Raw genomic sequence first — 15,500 nt, 5'->3', positions numbered from 1 at the left:
CAACAGATTCTTAGTTTTCTTTCATTTGAGGATATATTGATTTCCTCTCCAGCCAGGTATAGGATTCTTCTGGGTTTGCAGTTCTTTCAGCCACTCCTTCTGGCCTTCATGGTTACTGCGAGAAATCTGCTGTTATCTGAATGGTTTTCCCATATCTAGGTAAGTTGTCATGTTTCTCTGGCTGCTTTTCAACATTTTTTTTTTGTCTTTACTTTTCGGAGATTTAATTATATGTCCTAATGTGGATTTTGTTGGGTTTATCCTGTGCACGGTTTGCTCAGCTTCTTGAACCTCTAGGTTTATGTCTCTTGGACAAATGTAGGAAGCCTTCAGTCATGTCTTTGAGTACTTTTCAGCCTATGCTCTTTTTTCTCTCCTTCCAAGACTCCAATGACAAGGATGTAACATCTTTTGTTATAGTCCCACAGGTCTCTTGAGCAATTCATTTTTTTCTTTCAAGTCTATTTTCTCTCTGTTGTTTAGACTGGGTAATTTCCATTGCTCTATATTCCAGCTCATTAATTCCTGTCCTTTCATTGTGCTGTTGAGCCCATCCTCTATAAGCATTTTACATTGGTTATTATATTTTCTCAAGTTATTAATTGGTTATTAATATTTCCAAGCCAATAGAATAGATTAGTATCTTATAGACTCTAAATTCTACAATAAGGAAGTGTACATATCTAGAATTTAATTCTCCTCTAATATAATCAGAATATATTTTCAAGTAAGCAAACAGCTGTATCATTATCGCAGCGCTAACATAGCCCTGCTGTCTTCCTGCCTCTCTTATCCACTCTCCCAAACAAACACCTATCCGTGGGGTCTGCCACTGACTTCAACAGACTATGATGCATTTCATTAGTGTTAAGGTCTATAATAAAGTAAATTTCATATTAGAAGGTAGTACAGAGATGTCATTTTCTTGTACTCAACAGTAATGGCTTGTAAACTTACTGTATAACAGAATCACCTGGAGAGCCTGTTAAAACGCAGATTATGAGGTCCTCCCTCCCCCAAAGTGTGTGATTGAGTAGCTCTGGTTGGGGCATTTCTAACATGTTCCCAGATGCTGCTGATGCTGCTGGTCTGAGGGTCACACCGAGAAACACTGCTCATCAGCTTTAGGAGAGCAGTGATGCTGACAATATAAAACACGTGACTAAATTTATTTCATTCAGGTCTATAATTGGTTTTTACATTCTTTATTACATATGGAAATATCCAACTTCTAGTAATTTGTACTTTAAGTACAAATTGGACAGAAGCTGAGTTTAGTAGCAAGTAAAATTAGGTTATCTCAACAAATGATTTCTTATTATGTTTAGAAATCTTTCCTAATGGGAAAGAAATAGATGATACATAGTCTCCTCTCTCCAACACCAACCAGTATTGTTACTATTACCTTTTGAGGTTCCTCTACAGTTTCTCTTCCTCTTCACCAGATAGCATTTTTTCCTGTCCCTTCCCACACACACCTTTCCCAACCTGGCTGTAAACACCCACTATTAGATACAAACAGACTCTGATTTCAAAAATAAATTAACTTATTCACTCACAGAGCATATATGTACATTTCTATACCCAGTCATTTTTATTAAGACCATGCTGAGGTGGAAGAGTGCAATTTAATTAAGAAGAGAACTGGATTTTGGCAAAGCCACGAGTGGTGAGATTCTTACGTAGGAGAACTAGTAATGCCAAGGCCAAGAGAATTACAGGATGAGGTCTGAACCAGAGGCCCAGTTGGGATTTATTTTTAGTTCCAAAGGTAATGTGGACTGAAGAGTAATGTGAAATGTTAGCGTACTATGTTAATGGAACTTGAGTCAGAAATAAAAGCAGAATCCTTTGCTCACATTAGTGAATGAGAGCCAAACTACAGGATGTGACATTCAGCTATTAAAAAAGGAGGTATAAAGGCTTGCAGCTGCTCTCATGTTCCCGAATATCAAGGCATTGTTTCCAGAGACAGGCTTTCAGCTTGTTCTCCCAGATGGTTATTATAGTCTAATTCAAGAGAGAAAATCAATAACTGTGGTGATAAGATTAATTAAATCTCAAACTGATATTATAAATAGAATAGGCAAATCTTTGTTCTATCAGATGGAGCTTTTGCTGCAGTGCAGAATACTGTAATACACTGAAAAAGGCAAAAATATTTTTATCAGTGAAAACCTGTCATTTAGGTTTCATTCAGCCAATACTTGGGAACGCTCTGTGCTAAAAGGATAAGCAGTAATCATTTCCCCTTTCTTTTAATAGTGTTGCCAATTTTAGTTGGTTGCTTAGAAACATTCAGTAAAACACTTGAAGCCAGTGCAAGAAGAGTCAAAGTTATGGTGGAGGCTGGCAGTATATTTTTAAAAGCCTAAAGATCATAATACAACTATGTAGAAGGGTGTGAGATTATCAGGCACATTTTGCCAGCTCAGTGTTTTCAAGGTGCTATGATAGGCTGACTCTCATTGAAAACTAGTAACATGTAGCTTTCTGTAACTGTAGCCACCAAAATGAAGACAGATATTTGAAATTGGCCCCATGATTAAGAAATGGAAGATTGTTCCTGGCCAGCCAGACAGATGGCAACAGCATCTTCCAAGGGAAACAGGAGTCTCTGTGTAGGTTGGGTGTTTGGAAGGAGGAACCTGGGCCTTGGGGTTCCTTATCCCCCTACTGCTGGAGGGGAAAGGCTGATAGAATAGTTTTGCTGCTGGTGACACACTGTTGCAAAGTGCTATACCCTACGTTTCTTTTCTAATAATTTGTAATTAATAATAAGAATGGAAAAAGCACCAGTAGGGACTAGGTCCTACTACTAGACAGTTACTAACTTTCATAACATTCACAAGCCATTGAAACTGCTTAGGCCTCAGTTTGGACATTTTGAAAGAGATGGCCTAAATCATTCGTTCCCAAAGTTCTGGAGACCTTCAAGGGCCACCTCAGGGAAGTGGGGCTGCATGAATGTGTTCACTCAGAGCGGCTCAGCCCCATTACACTCCCTTTCCCCACAACACAGCTGCTCACATTTACTAAATTCCATAAGGCAGGGAACCCAACACTTTCAAATGCTGTTTTTCATGTATCTTTACACCTTATGAGGTAGCTCCTTAATATCCTATTTTACAGATGGGAAAACCAGCACAGAGAGGTTACATAACTTTTCCAGGATCATACAGCTGGTAAGTTACAGCAGAGCCAGGATTCAAACCCACCCTGTTAAGTTACAAAACCCATGTTATTCCCACTATCAAGTAATGTGAAACCTTCCACCATGTCTAAAAGCAAGTAGCAAAACTGAACCCTACCTTTACATGGAAGTAGGTGCTAGTAAATTATGAAATGTGAAACAAAACAAAACAGGGAGCAAAAAAAAAAAAAAAAATCAGTATGTTGAAAAATTAATTCTTTAAATTATAAAACTTAGGTGTAGAAGGTATTTTATAACTCTTATCGCCCCATTTCCTCTTTCTGTAAATGAAGACTCACGAGAATTAAGTTTGTCTCAGGTCACAGTGCCAGTTACTGGGAGTAGGTAGTTCAGTACTTTGGTTTGGCTTTTGACTACTTAGTAGTGGCAGGGAACTGAAACCGGGGGAGACCAGAGTGGATTACTCATCACAGTTGATGTTTATATCACTCTATAGCATGGGTTTTCTGAACATTTGGAAAGAAATAAAATTGAGGTAGGAGAGAGAAAGGAAGGAAGAGGGGGATAAGACTCTGACTCACAGGATGTTAGCCATCAGAGCCAAATAAAACGGTACATTCACTGGTTTGGGGAGATGTAATTTTTACTAAGCTAAATGATGTATGTGTTTGTAAAACCACAACAAAAGCATAGGTGAAATGTTCTTGTATGGGTCTAGTTATGAAAATATCCAAAGTCCTCTTCATAGAAGGTTATCTCTGATGGAATAGATGCCTTAATCTGGCATAACTTAGAGAATTTATTATAGCCTTAAATGGGTTTGACATTCCAACAGGGCAAAATGACCAGAAACCCAGAAAAAGTGCCTCCTATATACTTCCTCACCGAGTAAGTAATTTACAGTACTGAGTAAAGACTCCATGTACCAGGGGATCTGGATCCTGGAGATATACAGGTGAATTCAACACTCAAGTAGATGTAAATATATTTACTTTCGGACCCAACAATCCGACTTCTAGGAATATCTTATAGATACAACTATATGTGAACAAAATGACATGTATACAGTCATTCATTGTGGCATTGTTTACAATAGCAAAAGAATGAACACAACTAATTTCTTTTAATAAGATCTTATTAAATAAGTTTTAATATGTCCAGTACAATGCAATATGGTTGTAAAAAAGACTAAGGAAGCTCCTTATGTCCTGATATGGAAAGATATCCAGGATACAATAACTAAAAAAAAAACCAAGGTGCTGGACAATGTGTATATACTTACTGTTTCATTAAGAAAAGGTGGAAAATGAGAATGTATATTTACATGTTTTCATTTTTATAAAAACCACAGGAAAGAATACAAAAGCAGGGAAGAGGATGAAAGTGAGACATCTGAAACACCTATTTTTATTATTTTGATTTTTGAAACACATAAATGTGTTACTTACTAAAAATAATTAACTTTAACATAAAAAATAAAAAGGATGGCCCTTTCCCTCTTCAAAAGAAAAGCTCGGGGCACTTACAGACCAGTAAAGAGACAGACAAGTAAATAACTAAATGCAGCAAGGTATTCTGAGTTCTTGATAGATACACCTCTCCCAGGGCCTGGGTTAAGCAAAGCCATGTGCAAGGTACTCACTCTGACCTAGGGAAGGATCTAAGAGATTTAGTCCAAAATCCATTCATTCTCCAGGGAAACCTGGAGATGGGTCATGTGAGGTCTTGGACAGGAATCTGAAAGCAACTACTGTATTGCAAGTCCCTTTCTCTCCCCAGATGGCAAGTCCTGTGCAGGGTTTCTTCTAACAGCTTGTTTCCCCACCTGCCTCTCAAGTTGCTCTTGGAAAAACTGTGAAACTCTGTGGTACTTCACCTGCGAAGGCCCCCATACACAGATCCGATCACTGTTTGAGCCGAAGACCACTCTGTCCTCCCTGGGCTATGTCAGCGTGGCAAAGGTCACGAGATGCCTTTCTCCAGAGTGTGTGAACTGTACTTTATGTCACGCAGGGCTCTTTGAGAGAGACTGAGTGGGGAGAGGAGCCGGCCCCCTGATAGGAACGTCAGAGTTCCTGTCTACTCTTTACTGAATGACCCAGGAGTGCAAAGGTATTTTTAAAGATTTGGGGAGAAATGAATTCATTTCCTTTAAAGATGTTCTGTGCTGTTTAAAGAAGTTTTAAATAAGTCTGAAAGGGGCATAATCACTTTAGAAAGGAGGATACAAAAGAGTAAGAGAGAAGTTAGTGCTACCCTCTCCCCCATTACTTCTCATGTATATTGTTTCTCTAAAGATGTATCATCCCGGCAGCTGTTATAGTAGGTAAAACTCCCACACTTGCTGATCTTGAAAAGGACAGCCAACTCCACAGGCATACCACGTCATGTAGTCTACAGGAAAGGCATCCCTCAGCTGCTAGGCGAGCCCACGCTGGGCTTTTGCAGCTTCTCTCATCCCACTTGAAGATCAGACGGGGCGACAAGCTGTTAGAAAATACCCGGCACAGGTCTTGCTATCAGAGAAGAGGGAAGAAAGCTGTACTAACTGCCAGGAATGCTGCATCGTTGAGACAACGTTATTGGCAAGTAAGAGAGGCTTCCCAAAAGATCAAGGACTTATAAACATGTTTACATTTGGAAGACTTAGTCTAATTCCCCTTCCGTAAAAGAATTCTGACATACCAACTCCATGCCACGCCTGAATTCAGGTGGCATCCGGACAGAACAGCTAGGAGAAATCAGCACTAGGAGCTCCAAGAAGGTAAAGAAAGTCTGCTAAGAGGTCTGTTCCTCTAGCCTGGCATGTACAAATACTCCAGTTTCAGTTGGGGCTGCGTCAAGACTCCACAAGACTGGTGCAGATGAGAGGGGAGAGGGAAGCCCACACGTGGTGGGAGCTCAAGAAAGTGGACATATTCAGAGTCAATACTTCCACCCAAGGAGGCGGCAGGCAGCGTGTGGGCATACAAGTTAGCAAGTTGTGTTCAGAGACCAAGATTATAATCTGTACAGACAGAAAAGATTATAGGAATCAGTGTGAAATCAGGGGCTAGGAAATCTGAACGAACAGTCCACACAAAGAAGGTTCTGGGATAATGTAAATACTACCCTGAAAGAGTGTAGAATAGGTTCAGTACCAACTTGAAGTGTCAACAAAAAACCTGTGCAGACGTAACCGACACCACATGCAGTTTATGGATACAGTCGATTTACTGGAAACTATGTCCTTAATCATTTCTAGGTTTGTTTTGTTCTGTTCGAGTGTGAGGGACATTTAAACTTTTGCAGATTTGTTTTGTCTTGTTACAGAGAAAGGGGTACTTAAAATTATGCAAGTGACATACATTTTCTGTGATAAAACAATACAGAGTTGTACACAGAAATAGAACATATTAATAATATGCACCCAATCCCACTTTTTCTGAGGAAGCCACTAATGGAATGGTTTCTGTTACCTCTTTATATGCTCAAAAATCTTGAAAAAATTGGAGTCATATTCCACCTGTTAATGTGTAACTTGCATTTTTCATTTTACAATGTACTGAAGGCATTTCTCCTTGATACTCTATATACATACCACATTTTTCTCGATAGAAGCATAGTGTTTACAATATGGATTACCATAATTTAGTTAGCCCATTCACTTAGATTGCTTTAAATATAACTATTATAAATAATATACATTCTTTCCATGTTATGCTATGTTACGCTATTTTCTTAAAATAAATTCCTAGAAATGGAATTACTGAGTCAGTGAGTATATGAACATTTTAAAAATTGGGTATAGGTCAATAATTTGCCCTCCAGAAAGGTTTTTATCCATTTTTAAGCCCTCCACTCATAAAAGTGCCAATTTTCATGCTCTTCAGACAGTAATACAGATTTAAATACTTTCATTCTCTGCAAATGAGTTGGGAAGTCTGAATCCTTGTTTTAATTTGTACTTCTTTAAATACTGTGAGACTGAGCATCCTTGCACATGTGTATGAATTGTCCGTATTTCCTGCTTTGATTAGTCTGTTCCTACCCTTTGCCTTTTTTTCTAATGGAATGCTCATTTTACAGATATATTCATGATCTTTATGAGTCAAGCATATGTTTTTCACTGACTGAGATGCTTGAACTTAAACTATGACTTTAAAAAATATATGTATTTTTACTGATTTCAGAGATGAAGAGGGAAAGAGTGACAGAAACATCAGTGATGAGAGAGAATCGTTGATCAGCTGCCTCCTGCACGCCCCTTATTGGGGATCGAGCCCTAAACCCAGGCATGTGCCCTGACTGGGAATTGAACTGTGACCTTGTGAGTCATAGGTAGATGCTTAACCACTGAGCAACACTGGCCAGGCTAACTTTATGACTTTTAAAATTCCTATAGAAGTTTTAAATTTTCTTATGTTTTCAAACTTACCAATTTTTTGTTTTATGGCTGTTGGCATTGTTGTCATCCCAAGAATTTTATTATAAAAACAATTTCCTGTGTTCTAGTGTATATGTATTTTTTAAATCTAAAGTTATTTTTTTGAACAGCTTAGCCCATTGACCTAATTTCACTTTTAAAATAATTCAATACAATTTGTGCTCAACATTCTTTATGATCTATTTCCATCTGGTTGGCTGTCTTGGTGATTGTGTTATCAGTAGCAAAGCTCTATAACATATGGTTCGATGGATGGTTGAGCTCCCCCCTCATTTTTTCTTTCATCCTCCCAGATGTTTATTCTGATAGATCAAATTGAGCATAATTTTCCTAAGTTTCAAAAAAAACAAAACTATTGAAAAATTTACTAAACATAGAGAGCACATTGGGTGTACCTGACATTGCTGTAATATTTATGTTAAATTTTTCATTTCACACTACCTTTTAGTCTTTTGGTAAAGTTTTATAGTTTTCCTCATATAGGTTCTGCTCACTTTCTTTTAGGTTTATTTCTAAATATTCAATATGATTTCCATCAAGTCTTCTAATTGATTACTGCTCAAATGAAGGAAATCTATTGAGTTTTTATATATTTGCATTGTGTCTGGCTCCCTTATCAAACTTTCTTATTATTCATAAGTTTTGTATTTCACTCTCTTATTCTATATAATAACCACTCAAAAATAATGATTTTGCTCCTTTGTGTAAATATTTACACAGTTTATATCTTTTTCTCATTGTATTAACTATCTAGACCTATCAGAACAATGCTGGGTAATTAAAAACTATTCTTTCAATAGTTTAAAAGTATACTGTCAGCCAGGATATTCAGATTATGTATACTATGAATAATTATAATTACAAAATTTGTTTATTTATTTTACCGTTCTTGATGTTAGGGAAAGCAGGGTGTGTGGGTGAACTTCTGTTTTCAGCGGCTTCTTGCTTCTGGCTGACAGTTGAAACAGAACTGCTGAAAGTCGAAATTTGGCCTTTGGATCCTCTGTCCAAACCCTAAAAACCAAAAAGGTAACATTGCAGCAAAATTCCTACTAGCTATATTTATTTCATTACAGAAATCATAAACATTTATAATAGAGATTTTAATCTGATGATATAGCATAGACAGACAAAACATGTATATAACATCGACTTACCTTTTCTGGGACCAAATTGTTTTAGGTATAAAATGAAAATAGTCATATCATCTAACTGCTTATAAATTAATAAAGTTTAGAAATGGGGATAATAATAGTACTTTGCTCACAGGGTTATTGTGAAGATAAACTGAGATAATGTGTATAAAATAATTAGCACATAGTACACACTCCATTCATGTTAACTGCTATTTTAACTTTGTATTTAGGTAACATAGTTTTTCTGACCTCCACAAATATTTTCAATAGTTAACATGCATGTGATACTTCACAGGTCGATTCATTGAAGGTTTTCTTGTCCTTTGATGCAATTTTAAAAGTTCAGGTAAAAAGATAAACTTGGTAAATAACATTATTTGCATAATCTTGATAAATTGAAGCAATATGCTCAAGTTCACAGAACTAGTATGTCGATTAGGAAAATAAAACCAAAATAAACTATATATTTGAAAAAGGAACTCTTTCCTTGATATAAATATTAGAAAACTTAAGTAAGGATTTTTAACTACTGGGCCAAGTTGCTCATTTGTATGTTTTGTTCTATCAGAACATCTTAAATAATAGTGGAAACAAATACCAAATTTGATTCACTGTAGACTCCATTTATACACGCTATTTAACAAAAATAACACATTTGGAAAAATGAGGTCAATGAATAGCCCCTCAGTAATCCCTTTGTTAACAGCTATAAATATCTACAATAACTTAATATATCAAGGATGTTTTTTTCATTGATAACTGTCATGGATGTTACCTAAGACTGAGCAGTAATAGGATTTAGAAAGCAGTGTAGTTAGAATATAGAATACGAAACAGAGAATGGCCCAGTGAGATGAGATTGGAAAGGTAGGCAGGGACTTTATCCTGAAGCCTTCAGGCTGTGGAATACAGATTTACCCTGGAAGGGGACAGAGAAAAATCAGTGAGAACTTAGAAGCAGGGCATGACATGATCATATCCATACCTTAGAAAAATCACTCTGGCAGCAGTGTAGGAAATAGACTGAAGAGGAGTTAATACAAGAAGCTAGACCAGACCTATTGGAAGAAATGAAGTCTGAACTGAGACAGTAGTAACAGAGAATGAAGAACAACAGCAGCCTGGGCCAAAGCTGGCAAAATGGTAACAGCTAGTTCAGGTCTGAATGTAAAGTATAACGAGAATCAGAGAACCCATCCATACATTTTTTAAAAAAGGAATAAATGAAGTAAGATGCTTTATTTCATATTTCAGAAGACTAGACATATTTTGACATCTCACTATAAAGAAGCATATAATTTAAGAATATGTAAAAACTTGGAGAAAATTCTAGACTAGTTTATATAAATACGAGATTCGTGCACTGGTGGGAACCGGGGGTGTCCCTCAGCCCGGCCTGCGCCCTCTTACAGTCCAGGACCCCTCAGGACATTACTCTCACAGTCCAGGGCTTTTACAGTCCAAACCCCTCACACCTTACCACCCGCCTGCAAGCAGAGGTGGGAGAGGCTCCCGCCACCACAGCTGCACTTGCCAGCCATGAGCCCGGCTTCTGGCTGAGCAGCGCTCCCCCTGTGGGAGTGCAGTGACCACCAGGGGCAGCTCCTGCATTGAGTGTCTGCCCCCTGGTGGTCAGTGCGCATCATAGCGACCGGTCATTCTGCCGTTTGGTCAATTTGCATATTAGCCTTTAATATATAGGATGATTTATAAATGACTAGAAAAGGAACTAATGCTCACTAGGCAAAAGCATGCTTCTCACACCAAAATAATGATATATTTCTAATTGATAAGGTCATCATTATGCTGCTGTGTAGCAACTGTTATGCAAAACTAATACAAGGTCAGAACCATGGGAAATATGGGGATGCATAATCTGAGCTGACAAAGATTAAGAATGAATGGCCAAAGAGATAAGATATCCAAGAAGGCATGGTATTAAAAACTAGGAAAGGATAAAGTTTCAAGAAAAAAAGTGGTGCCGAAACCGGTTTGGCTCAGTGGATAGAGCGTCGGCCTGTGGACTCAAGGGTCCCAGGTTCGATTCCGGTCAAGGGCATGTACTTTGGTTGCGGGCACATCCCCAGTAGGGTGTGTGCAAGAGGCAGCTGATCGATGTTTCTCTTTCATCGAGTTTCTAACTGTCTATCCCTCTCTCTTCTTCTCTGTAAAAAATCAATAAAATATATTAGAAAAAAAAAGAAAAAGAAAAAAAGTGGTCAGTAGTGTCACAAGATGAAGAGTGGTTAGGTCTCAAGAATGAGCAACTGAAATCATGGGGACAGTCAACAGATTCAGGGGGATGAGGTGGCAGAAACTATTATGAAATGGATGGACAAATGAATGGGAACTTAGAAGATGAAAGCAATGAGCAGGGTTGCTCTGTACAGAAGCTTTATGGAAGGGGAGATAGGCCAGTGGCTGGAAGGTACAAAGGTTTGAGGGAAGAGACACAGCTGCCAAATCCAGTGTTTGCTTCTATGGTCCCCATAGCATCACTGCTGTTCTTTGTGCAGGAATGGCCATGGATTGGAACAGATAGGCACTCAACTGAAAGGCATCATCTGTAGGCTACACAGTAAGTAGCCTGGCACAAAGGACACTGATACTTCCTGGGATGTCAGAAGAGTTTTTTCCAAATTTTAGATGGAGGAACATGGAAATAAGTGATCAACTAAGAGTGAGAGAACAGCAGAGGCACAGAGAACAGCCAGTTTTTGTTCCTGTTTGCTTTATGGTCCCAATCCACATCATCATTCCATTAAATCTCATTTTTTTCCCAAAAGGAGGCATAAATGGCCTGATTTCCTGTTCCTTGTAATAAAAAAGCTTAAAACAACATGAAACAAAATCCTTGGCCCAATATGTCTCTTGTTTGTAAGGTGACTGTCTCTTGATACTTTATACTTGAGATGACATGAAATTAATTATGCACAGCTTCTTAGGTTGACAGTGCATTATAGATTAATAAAAGAAAACCCTCACAATGGCAGTTGCTCCATACTAGCTTGCACAAGAGAAATCTTACACATAACCCAAGACTTTTTCATGAGGAAAAGCAGGGCAGTATGTTGTGCAATGGTAAACTGATTAACTAAAAATTAGAGAATCAAATCAAGAAGTTATTTGGTATTAATATTACATCAAACCTTAGACTAAATTAAACATTAGAGAACATTACAAGTCTTCTAAGAATTGCATCTACCACAGTTATTACATCTGGTTTCCTGGGAGTTTGGAAGTGTTATCTGAGTCCCTCAGAAGGAGAGCATTCCAGATGAAGTCCTGGAATGTGGGCAGTCTACAAATAAGGGCTGGATGTGCTGAAGAACAGAGAGTAGCAAGATACCCAACCAGCTTTTATAGATTGAAGATAAGTACAAACAAGGAACACGGCGGGGGGGGGGGGGGGGGAAGGAAACACTCTAAGAATTCATTGAGGAAAAAACCGCAAAATATTTAAACCTGGCATAATAAATGACTCTCTAAGCAAGGGCTGACCACGAGTTTAATAAACAGTAGAAAAATTTCATGTTCATATTTCACAAGTACCTATCATAGACCTGAATGATCTTTCTGACTATACTAGTATAATCAATCACACAGTGTATAGGTAAGATTATAATATAATTTCAAAAAATTTAAATAAACAAATACTTAAAGTACCAGTTCTGCCCCTGCTAACACATAATTGAATATTGTCAGCCTTATATAACATTTTATTTTGATACACGAGTTCCTACTTTCAACCTTTACTGAGGAACAGATTATATCTGAGTTAAATTTTATATTTTTCTATCAGACCCCAATAAGGTTATTCGTGGTTTTCCACAATAGCTTTTGTATTGAACACCAAGCTCTATTATATTCAAAATTTTAGTATAATTTACTTTGTTCATCTTCTATCCCCAAAAGCTGCCTTAGAAGATAAAACATTTCTGTTCAAGCCACACCGGCCAGGGCTCTGTTCACATTCTCTAACAATTTGATACAGAAATAATTGCTGGTTCTGTTCCCTAATGAAACTTTTAAAAGTCATAATATCTCATTATATTACAGTCTCTGAATTAAAATATTTTAAATTGAATTTCTGTGTCTACAAAATTCATTAATTATAACATATTTTAAACTAACTTTGCAAAACAAGCTGGAAATGCTTGCATTTTAAATTATATCAAGTGAAAATTAGTGTTGCAGTCTAGCTATTTAGACAGGTCAGACTGGAGGTTTTATTTACTGAAGAGACAGCATGTAACAAATGCATAGGGAGATGGACTGCACTGGCTCAGCTGTCTGCATGCCAGGTATCAAAGGGGATTGAGTCACCAGGACATGTTCAATTTCAGAAGAATTTTTAACACCTGGCTGAATAGAAGACAGCTGGATTCTTACATCTGCTTCTGCACTCAGTTTTGCAATATCACGAGTCATGTAGCCTCTAGAAAACGACACTGTCAACTCCTGAGAGAATGAGCAGGAACAAGACAAGACAAATAACCTCTCTGTATCTTTATAAAAGTAGTTTGACCTCAAGTACTTATAAAAGGACTAGAGGCCTAGTGCACAAAATTTGTGCACTTGGGGGGAGGGGTCCCTCAGCCCATCCTGTGCCCTCTCGCAGTCCGGGCGCCCTCGGAGGATGTCCAACTGATGGTGTAGTTCCACTTCCCCAGAAGCCAGCAGTCGGACATTCTTAGTGCTGTCGCAGAGGCAGGAGAGGCTCACACCACCGCTGTTGCGCTCGCCAGCTTTGAGCCCAGCTTCTGGCTGAGCGGCACTCCCCCTGTGAGATCAGGCTGAAACCAGCTCTCTGACATCCCCCAAGGGGTCCCAGATTGCGAGAGGGCACAGGCCAGGCTGAGGGACCCCACCAGTGCACGATTGGGGCCGGGGGAGAGACACGGGAGGTTGGCCAGCTGGGTAGGGACCACAGGAGGGGGCTCCAGAGCATGTCCGGACTGTCTCACTCAGTCCTGATCGGCCAGACCCCAGCAGCAAGCTAACCTACCAGTTGGAGCATCTGCCCCCTGGTGGTCAGTGCATGTCATAGTGACTGGTCGACCGGTCGACTGTCTGCCCCCTGGTGGTCAGTGCGTGTCATAGCGAGCGGTTGAGCGGCCTTAGCATATCATTAGCATATTACACTTTGATTGGTTGAATGGCCGACCAGTCGACCAGACACTTAGCATATTAGGCTTTTATTATATAGGATGTAGAAGGCCACACTTTGAGGACTGCCACAATAGGGATAAAGGGTAATTAGGACTAAGAATTAATCTAAGAAATCTTAGGAAGAAGATATGATTTAAATATGCACTGTGTAATGTAGCCATTTGACACATGTGACTATTGAGCACTTGAAATGTGCTAGTGCAAAGTGAGATAACTAGTAAGTGTAAAATACACAGTGTTCAAGGACTTAGTATAAAAAGAGGTAAATAGCCAAAACCGGTTTGGCTCAGTGGATAGAGCGTCAGCCTGCGGACTCCAGGGTCCCAGGTTCGATTCCGGTCAAGGGCATGTACCTTGGTTGCAGGCACATCCCCAGTAGGGGGGTGTGCAAGAGGCAGCTGATCGATGTTTCTCTCTCATCGATGTTTCTAACTCTCTATCCCTCTCTCTTCCTCTCTGTAAAAAATCAATAAAATGTATTTTTTAAAAAAAAGAGGTAAATACCTCACTATGCATCTATAATGATTAAATGTTGAAAGGGTAAATTTCTGGATATGTTAGATTAAAAAATACATTATTAAAATCATTTTACCTCTTTATTGTTATTCCTTTTAATGTGTTATTAGAAAATTTTTTTATTAAATTTTTTTGTTTTGTTTTTCTTAAATTGATTTTTAGAGAGGATGGGGGAGAGAGAGAAACATTGATGAGAAAAGCATTGATTAGTTGACTCCCATATGTGCCCCTCCCGAGATCAAACCCCAAAACCTAGGTACGTGCCCTGAACAGGAATCAAACCCATGACCCTTTGGTGCATGGGACCATGCTCCAAACACTGAGCCACATCGGCCAGGGCTGGCTATTAGAAAATTCTAAAATACACTTGTGGTTCACATTATTCTAACTGGACAGAGCTGATGTAGATAGATTTTCCTAAACTAGAGCCAACCCAACATATACCCTTAGGAAAAAAGAACAGAATTAATATTCTGATTCACAATTTCCTGCATTATTTTGGAAGAAGGGATTCATTGGAAAGGTAAATTTAAATATGGTATAAAATACTTTATAGACAAAGAATAAAAGATGTCTGAATGAAAAAGAACTGAGTTTCCTGCTTTGGTAATTTCTGATATGTACATAGAGACAATGGCAATCTGAACACTTTTAGCCACACCTCAGTGAAATTTAGTTTTCAAATCCAAAGATGAATATTTTAGCAATAAATTACTTGCTTCCATCCCAGTGAGTCCAGGGACTATCTGGGATGCACGGAAAAACTACTTTATAAAAGAGTAGGCCCTGGTCCAATAGCTCAGTTGGTTAGAGCATCATCTCGATATACCAAGGTTGAGGATTCAATTCCCGGTCAGGCACATACAAGAATCAACAAATGAATGCATAAATAAGTGGAACAACAAATTTCTCTCTCTCTCTCTCTCTTCCCCCCTCTCTCTCAAAAATCTATTTTTTAAAAAAGAATGACTGGCTTCCTGAGATACCCAAAGGTTATTGTGTTAAAAGATGGGTGAAAAAATATTTTTATGCTTTAGGTTAAAATAAAAAGCACATAAGAAACTCTGCTTTACCAACTTTTTAAACAAACTAACTT

General features: G+C 38.4%; 1 protein-coding gene and 1 long non-coding RNA gene across 2 annotated transcripts in view; one reads left to right on the top strand and one right to left on the bottom strand.

Annotated features, from left to right (window-relative positions):
• LOC129152021 (uncharacterized) overlaps window positions 1-15,500 on the top strand; it is a 75,841-nt gene that overhangs the window by 44,628 nt on the left and 15,713 nt on the right. The window lies entirely within an intron of this gene.
• HECTD2 (HECT domain E3 ubiquitin protein ligase 2) overlaps window positions 1-15,500 on the bottom strand; it is a 59,598-nt gene that overhangs the window by 37,130 nt on the left and 6,968 nt on the right. Inside the window, exon 2 of the mRNA XM_008156917.3 lies at window positions 8,465-8,594. Coding sequence (XP_008155139.2) covers window positions 8,465-8,594 — 130 coding nt within the window. The remainder of the gene's footprint in view (window positions 1-8,464; window positions 8,595-15,500) is intronic.

Source organism: Eptesicus fuscus, chromosome 17 (genome assembly GCF_027574615.1).
Source record: "Eptesicus fuscus isolate TK198812 chromosome 17, DD_ASM_mEF_20220401, whole genome shotgun sequence".
NCBI classification, from domain to species: domain Eukaryota; kingdom Metazoa; phylum Chordata; class Mammalia; order Chiroptera; family Vespertilionidae; genus Eptesicus; species Eptesicus fuscus.
Note: the sequence above shows the minus strand (reverse complement) of the source record. Positions and strands in the feature narration are given on the sequence as shown.